At 41.7% G+C, this 19,999-nt stretch overlaps 1 protein-coding gene across 1 annotated transcript; it reads left to right on the top strand.

Annotated features, from left to right (window-relative positions):
• The first annotated feature begins 2,994 nt into the window (after positions 1–2,994).
• Positions 2,995–18,098, top strand: SMIM23 (small integral membrane protein 23). Its single transcript, XM_027606797.2, has 4 exons — positions 2,995–3,160; positions 17,187–17,238; positions 17,436–17,503; positions 17,756–18,098. Exons 1-4 carry the CDS (start codon positions 3,071–3,073, stop codon positions 17,966–17,968), a joined length of 423 nt encoding a protein of 140 aa, XP_027462598.1. The 5' UTR covers positions 2,995–3,070; the 3' UTR covers positions 17,969–18,098.
• The last annotated feature ends 1,901 nt before the right edge of the window (positions 18,099–19,999 follow it).

Genomic DNA, 19,999 nt, shown 5'->3' with positions numbered 1-19,999 from the left:
AAAGAAGGATAACATTTTCAACAAATGGTGCTGGAGCAATTAGACATTCATAGGCAAAAACAACAAAAGAAAAGAACCTTGATGCAACCACTCTGGAAAACAGTATGGAGCTTCCTCAAAAAGTTGAAAATAGAGCTACCATATGATCCAGCAATTGCACTACTGGGTATTTACCCCAAAGATACAAAGGTAGGGATCCGAAGGGGTACATGCACCCGATGTTTATAGCAGCAATGTCCACAATAGCCAAACTGTGGAAAGAGCCAAGATGTCCATCGACAGATGAATGGATAAAGAAGATGTAGTATACACACACACACACACACACACACACACACACACACACACACACACACAATGGAATATTATGCAGCCATCAAAAGGAATGAGATATTGCCATTTGCAATGACGTGGATGGAACTGGAGGGTGTTATGCTGAGTGAAATAAGTCAATCAGAGAAAGACAGGTATCATATGACCTCACTGATATGAGGAATTCTTAATCTCAGGAAACAAACTGAGGGTTGCTGGAGTGGGGGTGGGGTGGGAGGGATGGGGTGGCTGGGTGATAGACATCGGGGAGGGTATGTGCTATGGTGAGCGCTGTGAATTGTGCAAGACCGTTGAATCACAGACCTGTACCTCTGAAACAATGCAATATATGTTAAGAAAGAAAAAAAAGAAGAAGATAGCAGGAGGGGAAGAATGAATGGGGGGAAATCGGAGGGGGAGATGAACCATGAGAGACGATGGACTCTGAAAAACAAACTGAGGGTTCTAGAGGGGAGGGGGGTGGGGGGAATGGGTTAGCCTGGTGATGGGTATTAAAGAGGGCACGTTCTGCGTGGAGCACTGGGTGTTATGCACAAACAATGAATCATGGAACACTACATCAAATACTAATGATGTAATGTGTGGTGATTAACATAACAAAAAATTTAAAGAAAAAAAAAGAAAAGAACCTTGATCCCAAACTCACATCCTTATATAAAAATTAACTCCATTTTTGGACTGGGCTATAAGACATAAAACTATAAATGTTTTTTAAAATAGGAGAAAATCTTCTGTTTCTAGGGCTAGACAAAGTTCTCAGCCATAACACAAAAAGAAACATGATCCATAAAAGAAAAATTGATAAATTGGACCCCATTAGAGTTCAAAACTTTCTCTGCAAAAGTCCACATGAAGAGGATGAAGAGAAAAACTACAGACTGGGAGAAAATATTTGCAAACCAAACATTCAAAAAGGACTAGTATCTAGCACATACAAAGAACTCTCAAAACTCAAATGTAAAAAAAACCAATCCAGTTAGAAAATGGGCAGAAGGGACACCTGGGTGACTCAGTCAGTTGAGCTTTCAACTCTTGGTTTCAGCTCTGGTCATGACCTTAGGGTTGTGACATTGAGCTCCATATCAGGCTCCGGGCTCAGTGGAAGTCTGCTTGGATATTCTCTCCCTCTGCCCCTTCCCCCCTGCACACGCTCGCTCTCTCTCAAATAAATAAATCTTAAAAAAAAAAAGAAAGAAAGAAAAGAAAATGGGCAGAAGACATGAACAGATATTTCACTGAAGAGGAGATAGAGATGGCAAAGAAGTGTATGAGAAAAGTTTGACATCATTAACTATCAGGAAAATGCAAATTAAAACCACAATGAGATATTACCGTATACCTACCAAAATGTCTAAAATTAAAAATAATGAAAACTCCAAGCGCTGGCAAGGAGGAGGAGAAACTGTATTGCTCATACATTGCTAATGGGAACGTGAAATGGTACAGCCATTCAAGAAAACAGTTTGACAATTTCTTAACAAAGCTATTATGCAATTACCATAAGATTCAGCAATTTCCATCTTAGACATCCCAGAGAAATGAAAACTTAGGTTCACACAAAAACTATACAAGAATATCCATATCAGCTTTATTCATAAAAGCCAATAACCAGAAATAGCCCAGACATCCTTCAGTGGGTGAATGGTTAAATAAACTATGTACATACATGCCATGGGATACAATGTGGCAATAAAAAGGAACAAACTACTGATACACTCAACAACCTGGATGAATCTCAAGGGAATTATGCTAAGTACAAAAAAGCCAATATCCAAAGGTTGCATACTATTTGATATAGCATTTTTGAAAAGATAAAATTTTAGAAAAGGAGAACAGATTCGGCATTGCCAGGAGTTAGGGAAAGTGGGGGAGAGGGGAGAGGGAGGGCGGTGGGCACCCAAGGGCAACACAAAAACCTTCTGGCTTGGGAATTCTTCTGTATCTTGACGGTATAGATCCACAAACCTACACACGTGACAAGTATTTAGAATTAAATACACATCACAAATGAGTACAAGTGAAACAGGAGAGATCTGAATAAGACTGATAGATTGCATCAATGGCAAATCCTGGTTGTAATACTGTATCGCAGGGGATGTAAGATGTTACCACTGGGGGGACTAGGTATAAGGTACGCTGGATCTCCTGTATTATTTCTTACTACCACATGTGTTCTGGGGCGCCTGGGTGGCTCAGTCGTTAAGCGTCTGCCTTCAGCTCAGGTCGTGATCCCAGGGTCCTGGGGTCGAGCCCCACATCGGGCTCCCTGCTCCGCGGGGAAGCCTGCTTCTCCCTCTGCCACTCCCCCTGCTTGTGTTCCCTCTCTCGCTATCTCTCTCTCTCTGTCAAATAAATAAATGAAATCTTTACAACTATCTCAATAAGGATTTCAGCTAAAAATTTTATTGTTTTGTATTTTAAAACTTGCATTTTACTAAACAGTTGAAGATATAGAAGAAAATAGAGCAGAAAAATCATCATCCTGAAATACAATATTTTGATGCAGTTTTTTCTGGTCTTTGTTTTTTACATTTATATGAAAAAAAAAACTAAGAGACTGGAATAAAAATCAGGGTGATGATGACAAGGTAGGGGCATTGCTGTCTTCCACCTTCTATGACATCAGAACTCAGTGTTTGAGGGATGCCTGGTAACCAGAGGCCAGGGAGGAGGAGGGCACCCATCTGCCTGTCAGGTGGCAGTACCTTGTTCCACCCAGGCAGCCTGACCTGAGGCCATGGTGATCCAACAGGTGGGCAGCAGGGGGCGAGTGGCGGCCGAGCTGTTTGAAAGGAGAAGGGGCAGTCGCTGTGAGGACAGGAAACAGGTGAGGCCAGACTGGATGTATGCTGCCTTCCTCCCATCTGGGCTCCCTTTGCCACTGCAGACAGACTATAAGGCCCTCAAAGTCAGAAGAGGCCTTCAGCCCTACTCTTCCTGGAGCCCCACGTGGTGGGACGCAGCATGCATGCTTTGGGGCTTCTTCCTCGAGGCCATTACTGACTGACTCTCTTATTTCATTCCCAGCACTGCCAGCAGAACTTATGCTCCAGGAGGGCTGGATTGTTTGTTTAGTTTCCTACTAGATCCCTAGTGCCTACAATGGTGCTTGGTGCGTAATAGTGGTTGAATGAATGAATGAACGAACTGAAATAAATAGGATACAGCTGAATTGTAGAGCTCCTGGAGTATTTGTTCGTAGAGCTAAAATTCAAACCTCATGCAGATTTATGTCAAAATGGGAAATGTCATCACTTATAATGCACAGCCCGGTGCTTCCACCCCCTCTCTCTTTCATGACTTACAACATGCCTGAGAGGCACTATTAACAACCTCATTCACAGATGGATAAACCAAAGCTTAGAAAAGCAAAAAGGCCATATAGCCAGGACCCAGGTTTTGAATCAGGTGCATTTGATTCTAGGACCCCTTAACAAGCTTACCCTGCACTCCACTGCCTCCCAGATGGAGAAGTGAGGGAGGCGTGTAAAGAAGGCTGGGAAGGTTGCCTAGACCTCGCACACCATGGAAAGAGGTAGGACTTTATTCTGAGATTAATAAGAGGCCATCAAGGGGTTTTAAGCAGAGCAACGGATGACTGATCTCTATACGTTTCCAAAAGATTTGTTCACTTGTTCATTTGATATACATGCCCCAATTCCTCCTTTGTGCTGGACCTCACAGCAAGATGGGGGCCTTGTGGGGTTCTTATCATGCTCCACCTTTTCCTAAAAAGAGTTGCATAAATACCAAACCCCAGGAAGCCTTTGAGAAAAATCCCCAAAAAAGTTCTGTAGTTCAAAGAATGCCGATATTCTTGTCCCCCCAACCTTGGAGACTTACACTGCTCATTCACATAATGAAGGCTCTGAGAAGTTCTGCAGCAAGGAATTCACTTCACTTTGATAACCACAGCATTTCCCAAGCCGATCGAAAACAGAGTCACAGCTTTTCTTTTTGAAAGACCTTTCAGGGGTGCCTGGGTGGCTCAGATGGTTAAGCGTTTGCCTTTGGCTCAGGTCATGATCCCAGAGTCCTAGGATCGAGCCCCACATCAGGCTCCCTGCTCAGCGGGGAGCCTGCTTCTCCCTTTCCTTCTCCTGCTCCCCCTGCTTGTGCTGTCTCACTCTTTGTCAAATAAATAAATAAAATCTTAAAAAAAAAAAAGACCTTTCAGCATATTTCAAAATTCATTTTACAGATGAAGCAATTGAGGCTCAGAGAGAAGAAATGATTTGGCTCAGGCCCCCAGACAGTAGCATAAGGAGAACTAAAACTTAATCCTGCCCCTGTTTCACTCTTTGCCCCCCACAGAGTACAAAATACAAACCCAGCAGCAAGTGTGCTGGGGAAGACATCATCCTGTAAAGTGCATGGACAGAGGGGTTGTTAAATAGCATTATTTAGCATTTAAGCATTCACCATAGAATGCTTAACAGCCATTATAAAGAACAAAATAGTTCTGTGTGTCTTATGCCCAGGGAATATTATTAAGAAAAGAAAAAGTGCCCTTAAGTGTACGATGCAAGGATCTTTACACTGGGCCTACACACCTGGGCAGTCACAGCGCACGCCCCCCCCCACCAGGTCAAGCTATGGAACATTCCCGGTGCCCCAGAAGCCTCCTTCAGTCCCCTCCCAGCTGGTCCCCCTCCCACATAACCATGATTCCTGACCTCTATCATCATAGATGAGTTTTGTATTTTCTTGAATTTCATGTGCATGGAATCAGTGTGTACCTTTATGCCTGGCTTCTTTCGCTCATCCGTATATCTGTAAGACTCTGCCAGATTGTTGCTTTTTCTTTTTCTTTTAAAAGGTCATGATGATAATAATATAGTTGCTAGTATATATAAAGAAAACTATCTGGGGAAGAGGCAAATCATGCAAATCTTTTATCTTCTTTGTGGTGGTAGCTGGTCTAACTCTTGCTTCACAAACTCGGTAAATAAGAAATGTGTTACTTCAAGGCAAATTAAATCTGAGTCAGCCTGCCTCTAGTGAGTTGGGGAAAATTCAGTGTCAGTCAGTACTGTGTGTGCCTTAATCCTTTGTCCACCTTTTGCCGTGCCCCTGACACTGTCACTCTCCCAACTCACAATGTCTGTTGAGAAAATCGGTGTCTCTGAATACGCTGTGCTAGGCCAGGCCAGACACACACACCGAGAATGGGGTGCCAGGCCCCTCCCCAGACTCTGACTGCCCTTGTCTCTTCTCCCACCTCTCTAAAAGACCCCTTTCCTCCTCTTAATCCTGGCACGTTCCACCAGACTCTCCTAAATGATCTTGGACTGACGCAGGCACCAGCGAGCAATGCTGTCTCCAGGTAGCTCCCTTCACTCCATCCTGCCTCAAAAACGCTAGGACGAGACTACCCAGTAAACTGGGGCCCAGACAAGCCTTCCATTGGAGCAACCACAAAATGCATGACACCTATGAGGCAGCTACTCTTGGGTGACAGCCACCAGGCAGCACAAGAGTGCCATCCCAGAGGAAAGGAAGACTCATGACAGCCTCCACTCTTTCCCAGCGGTTGTTGCACTGAGGTAGAGGCCAAGCACAGCACCACAGTCCTGCTAAGCTGCGGGGGGGGGGGGGGGGGGGGGGGGGGGGTTGCAGCTAAGGCACAGAACTCTGTAGGCAGAGGCACTGGAGAGGGGAGAGGGCTGCGCACCTCAGGGGTTCCCCATGACTCCTTAGGAGGAGGGCTGGGAATGCGCATGCCAAGGGCTGGATTAGCCGCTCTCACCAGAGTGGCTGCTCTGCCCTTGAGAGCAGAGCGGAGATCCTGGAAATCCAGCAGCGCTGGAGGTTGCTGGAATTCCCGGCCCAGCTAGAGCAGAGGAACTCCTTAACTCTCAGCATTCCTTTGAGAGCACACATATACAGACATGGACACGCACTCTATGCACACACATATACAGACATGTATGTGTATATATACATGCACACACACATATACATACATATATTGGAAAAAAAGAAACTTTAGAAGTAATGGCTAGAGGCGCCTAGGTGGCTCAGTCAGTTAAGCGCCTGCCTTCAGCTCAGGTCATGATTTTAGGGTCCTGAGATCAAGCCCTGCATCAGGCTCCCTGTTTAGCAGGGAGTCTGCTTCTCCCTCTCCCCCTGCTCCTCCCCTCTGCTTGTGTTCTCTCTCTCTCTCAAATAAATGAAATTTTTAAAAAATCTAAAAAAAAAAAAAGAAGCAACAGCAGCAACGGTCAAAGTTTCCACGTTACGAAGGAAATAAGGAAGAATTAAGCTCAACGATAGAAAGAAGAAACAATAAAGATAAAATGAGAAATTAATGAAATAGAAAATGAAATAAATAAAATTAATAAACTTTTGCTTTGAAAAGATTTATAAGTTTGGTAAATTTTTCATAGTCTATTTTTTTAAAAAAGAGAAAACACAGATTACCAATATTGAGATAAAATGGAACTATCACATGTCTACCTCCTATAGACATTAAAAGGATATGAAGATAATATGAGGAATGACTGGATGCCAATGCATTTGCTCACCTAGGTGAATGTAAAAACTTCTTGGACAAACACAATTTACAAAACGTGACTCAAGAAGAAATAAAAAGCCCAAAAGACTACAAGCCCAAAAGATTTCACCAATAAATTCTATCAATCATGTGACAAAGAAAGCCCCAAAGATTTCACCAATAAATTCTATAAATCATGTGACGAATCTCACAAAAATTCCTTCATAAAATAGAGGCGGAGGAAATACTCCCTGACTCATTTTAAAGGGACAACATAACCTTGACTCTAAAACTCCACAAACATATAGAAAAAAATCTAATCTCTCCATGAATATAGTTGAAAAGAACAATCTCCACAAACAGTAGCAAATCAAACCCAGCAATATAGAAAAAGGTGAATGCATCATGAACAAATGGCTTCCTGAAGGAACCCAGGTTAGTTAGGTATTCAAGTCAATCCATGCAATCTGCTGCAGGCTCAGACAAAAAAGGACTGCACTCAAGTCTCTCAGTGGATACAGGAAGTGCATTTCACTAATTCAGCATTCATTCTTGGTAAAATTCTCAGAACAGTAGGAACAGAAGGAAATGTCTTCAAACTGAGAAAGGACAACAGAAAAAAGCCACAACCTCCTCTACTCACACCCTGTCCCCCTAAGATACAGCGCAAGATGAGGATGTTTGCTTTCGCCACTTCTATTGGTATTTTACTAGTGATTCTAGTTAATATACAAGGCAAGCAAAAAAGCTAAAGATTTTTTGAAAGATAAAGAGTAGAAAGGATGAAGTAAAACTTCTTCCCAGACAGCATGATTTTTTATATACAAAATCCTAAACTCTATCAGATAAAAAAGAAAGAATTAAGTCATAAGACACAAAATCAATTGTGTTTCTATAGACTAGCAACGAACAATTGGAAAATGAAAATTTAAAAACGATACTATCTATAATAGCATCAAAATCCATAAAATACTTCTGAAAGATGAGCATGGCCTCTACACTTGAAAACGATGAAACATTGCTAAAAATAACCAAAGACAGTGTAATGGAGAGATTCACCATGTTCACGGATTACAAGGTATGATATTTTAGAGACATTCTTTCTCACCAAATTGAACCACAGTTTCAATGTAATACTAATCAAAATCACAGGGTTTTTTTTTATAGAAACTGAAAAGGTTGAGATATATATATATATATATATATATGTGAAAATGCAAAGGATCTAGGGTAATCAGAACAAATTTGAAAGGAACAAAGTTTGAAAACTCATCACTATCTGATTTCAAATGTTACAATAAAGCTGTATGGAGGAGGAGCAAGATGGCAGAGGAGTAGGAGACCTGGATTTCGTCTGGTCCCAGGAACTCAGCTGGATAGGGATCAAACCATTCTGAACACCTACGAACTCAACAGGAGATCGAAGAAAGCAATAGCAGCAACTCTCTGGACAGAAAAGCGACCACTTTCTGGAAGGTAGGACGTGGGGAGAAGTGAATCCGAGGTGATATTCGGGAGGATAGACGGCGGGGGAGGGGGCCTCCATCGGCCACTTCTGGCAAGTGATAGAGCCGCGGAGCACAAAATCGGAACTTGTAGAAGTCGGCTCCGCTGAGGGACGTTGCTCCAGTGGCCAAGCGGGGGGTGGAACCCTCTCTGGGACAGTGTGGTCTCAGGACCCTTGGGGTCACAGAAAGACTGGGGGTGCCTGAGTGCAGCAGAGCTCCCAGGTATCATAGCGGGGAAGCCGGCTGCAGAGACGGAGCCGAGGAGCAAGCTCTCAGCTCGGGATTGCCGTAAACCGTGATCCGCGGCCCACTCGGGCCACTGCTCCTCCAGCAGGGACCCAACAAGCGGCAGATCTGGGGAGACTCCCCTTCCTCCCCCGGAAGGAGCAGCGCGGGAGCGCACTGCAGGGATCTGCTGGGTTTGGAGACTCCACACAGGGTCGTGAGCCAGAGATAGAAACGCTCGGTCACAGGCCAGGTGAGCGCGGAGTGCAGCCGGAGACCGGGAAGACAGGAGTGACTGATGGCTTTTCTCTGGGGACGCACTAAGGAGCAGGGCCCAGAGTTCTCGGCTCCTCCCAGGGCGGAGATTGGGAGGCCACCATTTTCACTCTCATTCTCCAAGCTGTAGGAAAGCTTGCAGGGAACAAAAGCTCCCGAGAGCAAACCCGAGCAGATTACTTAGCCCGGACCAGCAAGGACGGGGCAATTCCACCTCCGGCAAAGACATTTGGGAACCACGGCAGCAGGCCCCTCTCCCAGAAGATCAGCAAGAACCGCCAGCCAAGACCAAGTTTACCAATCAACGAGAATGGCAGAACTCCAGCACTAGGGGAATACTGCACATAGAATTCATGGCTTTTTTCCCATGATTCTTTAGTCTTTCAAATTTAATTTTTTTAATTTTCTTTTTTTTCTTTTTCTTTTTTTTTTGAATTTTTCTTTTTCCCTTTTTCAACCAACATTTTATCAATCCCTTTTTAAAAAATCTTTTTTATTTTTCATCTTTAGAGTCATATTCTATCCCTTCATTGTAGTTAACTTTATTTTTTGTATATATATACGTTCTCTCTTTAAAATTTTGGGATACAGATTCTTCTAACAGACCAAAATATACCCTACATCTCTAGTGTATGGCTTTGTTCTAGTCTCCTGCCTGATCACATTCTGTCCCCATTTTTTTTTATTTTTCTTTCTTTTTTCAACCAACTTCTCATCAATTCCTTTTATAATTTTCTTTTGTAATTTTCATCTTTACAGTCATATTCCATCCCTTCATTGTATTTACCCTTATTTTTATACACATACAAATTTTTCTTTCTTTCAAATTTTGGGAGGCAGTGTCTTCTAACAGACCAAAATGTGTCCACAATGTAGGGTGTGGCACTGATCTTTGCACCAGCCTAATCATATTTGATCATATTCTTTTTTTTTTCTTTTCTTTCTTTCCCTTTCTTTTCCTCCTGGTTTCAGGTCTCTTCTGATTTGTTTATTTGTATATTTTGTATATTTTTGTATATTTTTGTATATTTTGTATAAATTTGTATATTTTTCTGGAGTCATTGTTACCCTGTTAGCATTTTGTTCTCTCATTCATCTGTTCTTCTCTGGATAAAATGACAAGACGGAAAAACTCACCTCAAAAAAAAGAACAAGAGGCAGTACCGACTGCCAGGGACCTAATCAATACAGATATTAGTAAGATGTTGGAACTAGAGTTTGGAATGATGATTATAAAGATACTAGCTGGACTTGAAAAAAGCATAGAAGATACTAGAGAATCCATTTCTGGAGAAATAAAAGAACTAAAATCTAACCAAATCAAAATCAAAAAGGCTATTAATGAGGTGCAATCAAAAATGGAGGCTCTAACTGCTAGGATAAATGAGGCAGAAGAGAGAATTAGTGATATAGAAGACCAAATGATGGAGAATAAAGAAGCTGAGAAAGAGATAAACAACTACTGGATCAGGAGGGCAGAATTTGAGAGATAAGTGATACCATAAGATGAAACAATATTAGAATAATTGGAATCCCAGAAGAAGAAGAAAGAGAGAGAGGGGCAGAAGGTATATTGGAACAACTTATAGGAGAGAAATTGAAAGTGAGGAGGTGGAAAACCATTTACCATGCTAATGGACATCAAAAGAAAGCTGAGGTGGCAATCCTTATATCAGACAAATTAGATTTTAAACCAAAGACTATAATAAGAGATGAGGAAGGACACTATATCATACTTAAAGGGTCTGTCCAACAGGAAGATCTAACAATTGTAAATATCTATGCCCCTAACATGGGAGCAGCCAATTATATAAGCCAATTAATAACAAAATCAAAGAAACACTTCGACAACAATACAATAATAGTAGGGGACTTTAACACCCCCCTCAGTGAAATGTACAGATCATCTAAGCAAAAGATCAACAAGGAAATAAAGGCTTTAAATGACACACTGTACCAAATGGACTTCACAGATATATTCAGAACATTCCATCCCAAAGCAACAGAATACACATTCTTCTCTAGTGCCCATGGAACATTCTCCAGAATAGATCACATCCTAGGTCACAAATCAGGTCTCAACTGGTACCAAAAGATTGGGATCATTCCCTGCATATTTTTGGACCACAATGCTTTGAAACTAGAACTCAATCACAAGAGGAAAGTCGGAAAGAACTCAAATACATGGAGGCTAAAGAGCATCCTACTAAAGAATGAATGGGTCAACCAGGAAATTAAAGAAGAATTTTAAAAAATTCATGGAAACAAATGAAAATGAAAACACAACTGTTCAAAATCATTCAGATGCAGCAAAGCTGGTCCTAAAAGGAAAGTATATAGCAATACAAGCCTTTCTCAAGAAACAAGAAAGGTCTCACATACACAACCTAACCCTACACCTAAAGGAGCTGGAGAAAGAACAGCAAATAAAGCCTAAACCCAGCAGGAGAAGAGAAATAATAAAGATCAAGGCAGAAATCAATGAAATAGAAACCAAAAGAACAGTAGAACAGATCAATGAAACTAGGAGCTGGTTCTTTAAAGAATTAATAAGATTGATAAACCCCTGTCCAGACTTACCAAAAAGAAAAGAGAAACAACCCAGATAAATAAAATCATGAATGAAAGAGGAGAGATCACAACCAACACCAAAAAAATACAATTGTAAGAACATATTATGAGCAACTATATGCCAGCAAATTATATAATCTGGAAGAAATGGATGTATTCCTAGAGACGTATAAACTACCAAAACTGAACCAGGAAGAAATAGAAAACCCGAACAGACCCATAACCACTAAGGAAATTGAAGCAGTCATCAAAAATCTCCCAACAAATGAGAGCCAGGGCCAGATGGCTTCCCAGGGGAATTCTACCAAACATTTAAAGAAGAATTGATACCTAGTCTTCTGAAACTGTTCCAAAAATAGAAATGGAAGGAAAATTTCCAAACTCATTTTACGAGGCCAGCATTACCTTGATCCCAAAACCAGACAAAGCAAAGACCCCAACAAAAATGAGAATTACAGACCAATATCCCTGATGAGCATGGATGCAAAAATTCTTACCAAAACACTGGCCAATAGGATCCAACAGTACATTAAAAGGATTATTCACCACGACCAATTGGGATTTATTCCTGGGCTGCAAGTTTGGTTCAACATCCGCAAATCAATCAATGTGATACAATCATTAATAAAAGAAAGACCAAGAACCATATGATCCTCTCAAGATGCAGAAAAAGCATTTGACAAAGTACAGCATCCTCTCTTGATTAAAACTCTTCAGGGATAGAGGGTACATACCTCAATATCATAAAAGCCATCTATAAAAACCCACAGTGAATATCATTCTCAAAGGGAAAAAACTGAGAGCTTTTCCCCTAAGGTCAGAAACATGGCAGGGATGTCCACTATCACCACTGCTATTCAACATAGTACTAGAAGTCCTAGCCACAGCAATCAGACAACAAAAAGAAATGAAAGGCATCCGAATCAGCGAAGAAGAAGTCAAACTCTCCCTCTTTGCAGATGATATGATACTTTATGTGGAAAACCCAAAACACTCCACCCCAATACTGCTAGAACTCATACAGGAATTCAGTAAAGTGGCAGGATATAAAATCAATGCACAGAAATCAGTGGCATTCCTATACACCAACAACAAGACAGAAGAAAGAGAAAGTAAGGGGTCGATCCCATTTACAATTGCACCCAAAACCATAAGATACCTAGTAATAAATCTAACCAAAGAGGCAAAGAATCTGTACTCAGAAAACTATAAAATACTCATGAAAGAAGTTGAGGAAGACACAAAGAGATGGAAAAACGTTCCATGCTCATGGATTGGAAGAACAAACATTGTGAAGATGTCAATGCTACCTAGAGCAATCTACACATTCAATGCAATCCTTATCAAAATACCATCCACTTTTTTCAAAGAAATGGAACAAATAATCCTAAAATTTGTATGGAACCAGAAAAGAGCCCGAATAGCCAGAGGAATGTTGAAAAAGAAAAGCAAAGCTGGTGGCATCACAATTCCGGACTTCCAGCTCTATTACAAAGCTGTCATCATCAAGACAGTATGGTAGTGGCACAAAAACAGACACATAGATCAATGGAACAGAATAGAGAGTCCAGAAATGGACCCTCAACTCTACGGCCAACTAATCTTTGACAAAGCAGGAAAGAATGTCCAATGGAAAAAAGACAGTCTCTTCAACAAATCGTCTTGGGAAAATTGAACAGCCACATGCAGAAGGATGAAACTGGACCATTTCCTTATACCACACACAAAAATAGACTCAAAATGGATGAAAGACCTAAATGTGAGACAGGAGTCCATCAAAATCCTAGAGGAGAACACAGGCAGCAACCTCTTCGACCTCAGCCGCAGCAACTTCTTCCTAGAAACATTGCCAAAGGCAAGGGAAGCAAGGGCAAAAATAAACTATTAGGACTTCATCAGGATAAAAAGCTTTTGCACAGCAAAGGAAACAGTCAACAAAACCAAAAGACAACCGACAGATTGGGAGAAGATATTTGCAAATGACATATCAGATAAAGGGCTTGTATCCAAAATCTATAAAGAACTTATCAAACTCAACACCCAAAGAACAAATAATCCAATCAAGAAATGGGCAGAAGACATGAACAGACATTTCTGCAAAGAAAACATCCAAATGGCCAACAGACGCATGAAAAAGTGTTCAACATTGCTCAGCATCAGGGAAATCCAAATCAAAACCTCAGTGAGATACCACCTCACTCACACCAGTCAGAATGGCTAAAATTAACAAGTCAGGAAATGACAGATGTTGGCGGGGATGCAGAGAAAGGTTAAATGAGGTCATAAAGGGTGGGGCTCTACTCCAATAGCACTGATGGCCTTATAAGAAGAGAGATACCAGGGATGCACAGAGAAAAGGCCATGTGAGGACACAGGGAGAAGGCAGCCTTCCAGAAGCCAGGGAGAGAGGTTTCACCAGAAACCAACCCTGTCTCACACCTTGATCTTGGACTTCCAGTTTCCAATTCCCTCCTACACTGTTGGTGGGAATGCAAGCTGGTTCAGCCACTCTGGAAAACAGTATGGAGGTTCCTCAAAAAGTTGAATATAGAGCTACCCTATGACCCAGCAATTGCACTACTGGGTATTTACCCCAAAGATACAAATGTAGTGATCCGAAGGGGTACGTGCACCCTGATGTTTAGCAGCAATGTCCACAACAGCCAAACTATGGAAAGAGCCAAAATGTCCAACAACAGATGAATGGATAAAGAAGATGTGGTTTATATATACAATGGAATATTATGCAGCCATCAAAAAAATGAAATCTTGCCATTTGCAACGATGTGGATGGAACTAGAGGGTATTAAGCTAAGCGAAATAGGTCAATCAGAGAAAAACAAGTATCATATGATCTCACTGATGTGAGGAATTCTTAATCTCAGGAAACAAACTGAGGGTTGCTGGAGTGTTGTGGGGGTGGGAGGGATGGGGTGGCTGGGTGATAGACATTGGGGAGGGTATGTGCTATGGTGAGCGCTGTGAATTGTGTAAGACTGTTGAATCACAGACCTGTACCTCTGAAACAAATAATACATTATATGTTTAAAAAAAAAAAAAGATAATTGGGAGGGAAAAATGAAGGGGGGGAATCAGAGGGGGAGACGAACCATGAGAGAGTACGGATTCTGAGAAACAAACTGAGGGTTTTAAAGGGGAGGGGTGGGGGGATGGATTAGCCCAGTGATGGGTATTAAGGAGGGCAGGTACTGAATGGAGCACTGGGTGTTATACGCAAACAATGAATCATGGAACACTACATCAAAAACTAATGATGTAATGAATGGTGACTAACATAACATAATAAAATTAAATTTAAAAAAATAAAGAAAAAAACGCTGTATGGTCATCTAGATAGTGTGGCATTGACATAAGATAGAGAAAGGAATGGAACAGCATAGTGACAGTGGAGAGGGCTGTTATGGATTGAACTGTGTCCTCCAAAATTCACACGTGGAAGCCCCAACTGTACTGGGAAATAATTAAGGTTAAATGAGGTCATAAAGGGTGGGGCTCTACTCCAATAGCACTAATGTCCTTATAAGAAGAGAGATACCAAGGATGCACAGAGAAAAGGCCATGTGAGGACACAGGGAGAAGGCAGCCTTCCAGAAGCCAGGGAGAGAGGTTTCACCAGAAACCAACCCTGCCTCACACCTTGATTTTGGACTTCCAATTTCCATGACTGTTAATTGTTATTAATAGTTAGTATTAATTTTTGTTTAAGCTACCCATTCTGTGGTATTCTGTTATAGCAGCTCCAACAAACTAATAGATTTAGGCCTGACATAAAGATTGATATATAGATCAGTGAAACAATAGAATCCAGAAGCAGACCCACATAAATATGGTGGGCATATTTTTGACAGAAAGCAATGCAATCCAATGAATAATTAGGCTTTTTAAACAAATAATTCTAGAACTGGACATTCATATGAGGAAAAGAATCTTGACCCCTCCTTCACGGCATATACAAAAATTAATTCAAAATGGACCATCTACCTAAGTGGAAAATTAAAACAATAAAATGCCAGGAAGAAAACAGAGGAGAAAAATCTTCACAACCCTGAGTTAGACAGAATTTTTTAGATTGCACACAAAAAACATAACCATAAAGGGAATATGTTTGATGATTTGAACTTCATAAAATTTGAAAACTTTTAACTTTCAAACACCCTGGTAAATGAAAAGGCAAGCCACAGACCTGGAGAAAACAGTCACAATACAAACATCTGACAAAGAACGTATATCCAAAATAAATAAAGAACTACTAAAACTTAATAAGAAAACAAAATGCCCAATAAAAAAAAAATGAACTGGGTTCTTAATAGACACGTCCACAAAGTAAGATATGTGAATTATGATCAGTAAGCACATGAAAAGATGCTCAACATCTGCTATGGATTGAATGCTTATGTCCCCCCTAAATTCATATGTTGAAATCCTAACTCCCAAAGTGCTGGTTTTAGGAGTTGGGGGTCTTCAGGAGATGATTCATGAGAGTGGAACCCTAATGAATTGGAGTAGTGCCCTGATTTAAAAAAAAAAAAAAAAAAGACCCCAAAGAGCTCTCTCTGCTCTCCACCATGTAATGATACAGTGGAAATGGATGGAACCCAGAAGATCGCCCTCACCAGAACCTGACCATGCTGGCCTCCTGGTCCCAAACTTCCAGCCCCCGGAACAGTAAGAAATAAATTTCTGTTGTTTATAAGCCATCCGGTCTGTGGTACTTTGTTACAGCAGTGCAAACGAACTAAGACCACATCATTCATCACTGGGGAAATGCATATAAAAACTAGATCGAGGTACCACTACACAACCAATAGAATGCCTAAAATTAAGAATTTTGCCAACAGGAATGTGGAGCAACTAACATTCTCAGGTTGCTGGTAGAAATGTAAATTGGTTCAAACCCCTGGAAAACAGGTTGGTGGTTTCTTATCAAATTAAACATGCACCCGCCATATGACCCAGCATTTGCATTTCTGGGTGCTAACCCAAGCAGAATGAGAACATGTGTCCACCCAAACAGTTGTATCCAGGTGTTCATAGCAGTTTTATTCATGATCATCAGAAACTAGAAACAGCCCAAAGTCCATCAGTAGGTAAAGAGATAAATTGTACCATATTCATACAATATATTACTCATCAATAACACTGAACACACAAACATGGAGACAACTCAGAAGCATTATGTTGAGCAAAACTAGCTAACCACAAAAGACTATGAAGTTCCATTTATGAAGTTATAGACCAGGCAAAATTACTCCATAGTGACAGAGCAGCTTAGTGGATCCCTCTGGCAGGGTGAGGGTAAGGAGGGAACAGACTGTAAAAGGGTATAAGGGAACTTTCCGGGATGATGGAAATGTTCTTTCTCTTGACTGGGATGGTAGTCCACGGGTGTAGACATGTCAAAACTCGTCAAACTGTACATTTAAAATGTGTGCATTTTATTGTCTGTGAATTATACCACAATAAAGTTGATTCCTTTTAAAGATCATTTAGAGCAAAAACGTAAAGCAAGGCAAGGAATGAGAACAGAAGTGGGCCTTCTCAGGAGAGAGAAGGGAGGGAAAGCTCCAGTGGAATGTCACAGGGCTGCCATGTTACCTACTTCTGCAATGTTTGGGGGGTTTGTAGTAAGCATGCATGCCATAGATAACTGGAAAAAAGTTAAGCTCTAAAAACGATCTTACAGCACCGCTCTGTGAGGGCAGCAGGGATGCCTGCCCCCCAGTGAGTCACTTCCTTCCTCCTCTTCTTGCCACCAGACACTGTTGGCATTGCTGATCTTGGTGCTGTACGTGGGCACAGGAATATCAGGTGAGCATTCCGGAAGCTAAGAAAGGAGGAGCCGAGTCCACCTGGAGTCAGGAGGGGTATTCGGGAGATGGCTGCATGTCAACAGGGCCTCCAAAACTTGCCTTCTCCCCCCTTCACCCACTGGGATGACCAACCATGTTTATTTCAATGACTGCTCATTTGCCCTTGTTAAGAGGTGATGTTTGTGCCTGTTTCAGAAAGAAGTTGGGAAGTGTCAGAAAGGATCAGAGAATGTGACTATCCCCAGAATCCTGTGGCTTCCCAGGTAACATATTCAAAAAAGGTGCTGAGGCGATGTCAAGTTTGGCTGAGGAAATCTGGGAAGGCTTCCCAGAGGTGTCATGGGTGAGCTGGATCTTGAAGGATAAGTAGGAGCTGGCCAGGTGGAGAAGGTGGGGATGGGCACTCCAGACAGAAGGAATAGCATATGCAAAGGCTCAGAAAACTTTTTGAAACCAGTGGCAAGGGGGTCCTACCTGAAAAGGCTCAAGATGCAACTTTGACGTCTGCCTTTCAGGGATTTGAATACCAGACCAATGAACCCGCAGAAGAGCCAATAAAGGTCATCAGGACCTGGTTGAAGGAAAACTTGCATGTCTTCCTGGAGAAGCTAGAGAAAGAGGTGCGAGAGCTGGAGCAGCTGGTCCGGGACCTGGAGGAGTGGTTAGATGCTCTTCTGGGAGAGGGGCACCAGGAGGATCCCTGCTCCAACTTCAAAAATCAACTGTGAGGGCCCAGGGCTGGAACCTGCGGAGGATGCCAAGCGGAAGAAGGGGTGGGGGAATGGGGGGAGGGTTGCCAGGGGCTCCTCTAATAAGGGCTGAGCTGTGACACTTGAATGTCTAAGCAGGCAAGAAAATAAAATAGTTGGGACACTAAGAACCTTGCTGGTTCATGAACACTGTCAGGACCACCCCAGGGCTCTGCTGAGATATCCTCCAGCCCGCCAGAACTCTGGCACATTGGAACCAAGCCAGCCTCCGGGTCAGGACCGTCGCGCACTTACCTGAGATATGGTGCAAATTCCCTAACCTCTCAGAGACAAAACTGCTGCCTCATTAGTAAAAATCAGGGCTGCCAATTTGCCTCAGAGCATTACAGTGAGGACCAGACGTGTATATGCATAGAGTAGGTGCCTGATAAACAGTTCTTCCTTACTTCCTTTTCCTCCCTCCCTGGAACTTAGCAAGACTCTGATTCTGGAGTGTATAGATGTTATGCGGCAACTCAACTCTCAGACACTGCTGCTAACAGCATAAATTGCCAAAACCCCTGTGGAGGGCAATTGGCGATAGCATGCAAATTCACATAGCAAAACAAAGGACCAGTAGGGCCCAGGTTCAGTTAGTAGAGGTGCAGCCAAAGAGTGGATACCCTGTAGCTATGAAAGAGAATGAGGACGCTTTCCTACTGATAGACAAAAGTCCACAGAAAAAGGTTGTCAAATGAGAGAAATCAAGGCATAAGAAGAGCGTGGGACAAGAATCTATATTTCGTTGTTGATGATGACGATGTTATTGAATGCGCAAGAAAACTCTAGAAGGATACAAAATGGGAGAGGGGGTGGATTGGGGGAGTTGAAAGTGGGCAAATGGATGACCAGGATGAAAGAGAAACTTTTCGCACTCTTTTATTTTCAGACTACATGATCGTTTTGCCTATTCAAATATTTTTAAAACAAAATTACCCATTATTTTGCCCGCAGAGAAGGACAGGAATACAGTGTATACAAGCAAAATAAGAACATCACTATGATGAAATTATGAGTGACTTAATTTTTTTAAACAGTGCTAAGAGAAAACCCTCTCTTAGGATTAACTTATTTTGATTAAACAATGATAATTCTTAGCTAGGATTTTCCCTTTTTCCCTTGACTTCCAGGAAGTTCAGCGTTTAGTTGTCCATGGTGGGAATTATATCAGCCTCACTTTTTTGGACTATTCATCCCTTTCTAAGATTTTTTGTTTTCAATTTTAATGGAGTTATTATATACGTGCCATATGTTAGAACCACCTCAAATCTGTGGAAAGTCAAGAGGGGTCCAATTCAAATCATCTCATAGAAAATCTGACTGACGGGGAATGGCACAGAAATTCTGTTTGCTGGGAGGAATTATTCAGTTGCCACTTGGGAAGGAAAAAGTCTTTGCAAGTTACAGTCACAGTTTTGCCACTTTGAGTGTATGTCGGGGTGGGGACCAAAATCTGTTTTTCTCCTTTGCAGCTATTTTAGCAAGCGTTCTGCAGGAAGGTCTGATAATATTTCTTTGCATTTATTTTTACTATTACTCTAAAGGCTATAATAACATACCCAAAATCATGTACATGTGCTCTACTGGTATTTAGAGGGTTCCCAGCAGAATTTTGACTATATATACAGCTTTAGCCAAACACACACTTCAGCCTCTAACCCCTATCTAAGTTGCAATTGTATTGTACCTATAATATATATCTGTGCATATGTTTATGTTTACATATTATATTATATATATTTATGTTTTCTTTTATATATATGATATAGTTGTAAATATTTTTTATAAAACATATATATATAAAATTGGAGGATACGTGAATTTAAAAAAAATGGAGCCTAGATCCTTGAGGATTAAAACCACCCCTGTGGATATTAGCAGAGCCTTTGAGCAGAGGAGTCACACCCTGAAAGCTCTCAGGCATCACCCCCACACACCCACACACAGGGCCTGATAGAAACAGCCCGTGCCGGTGTGGGGTTGCCGCCCACAGACAGTGGTCACTTTTGG

The sequence above is a fragment of the Zalophus californianus genome, chromosome 5 (assembly GCF_009762305.2).
Source record: "Zalophus californianus isolate mZalCal1 chromosome 5, mZalCal1.pri.v2, whole genome shotgun sequence".
In the NCBI taxonomy this organism is placed as follows: Eukaryota; Metazoa; Chordata; class Mammalia; order Carnivora; family Otariidae; genus Zalophus; species Zalophus californianus.
The sequence above is the reverse complement of the archived record's forward strand: the minus strand, read 5'-3'. Positions and strand labels throughout refer to the sequence as shown.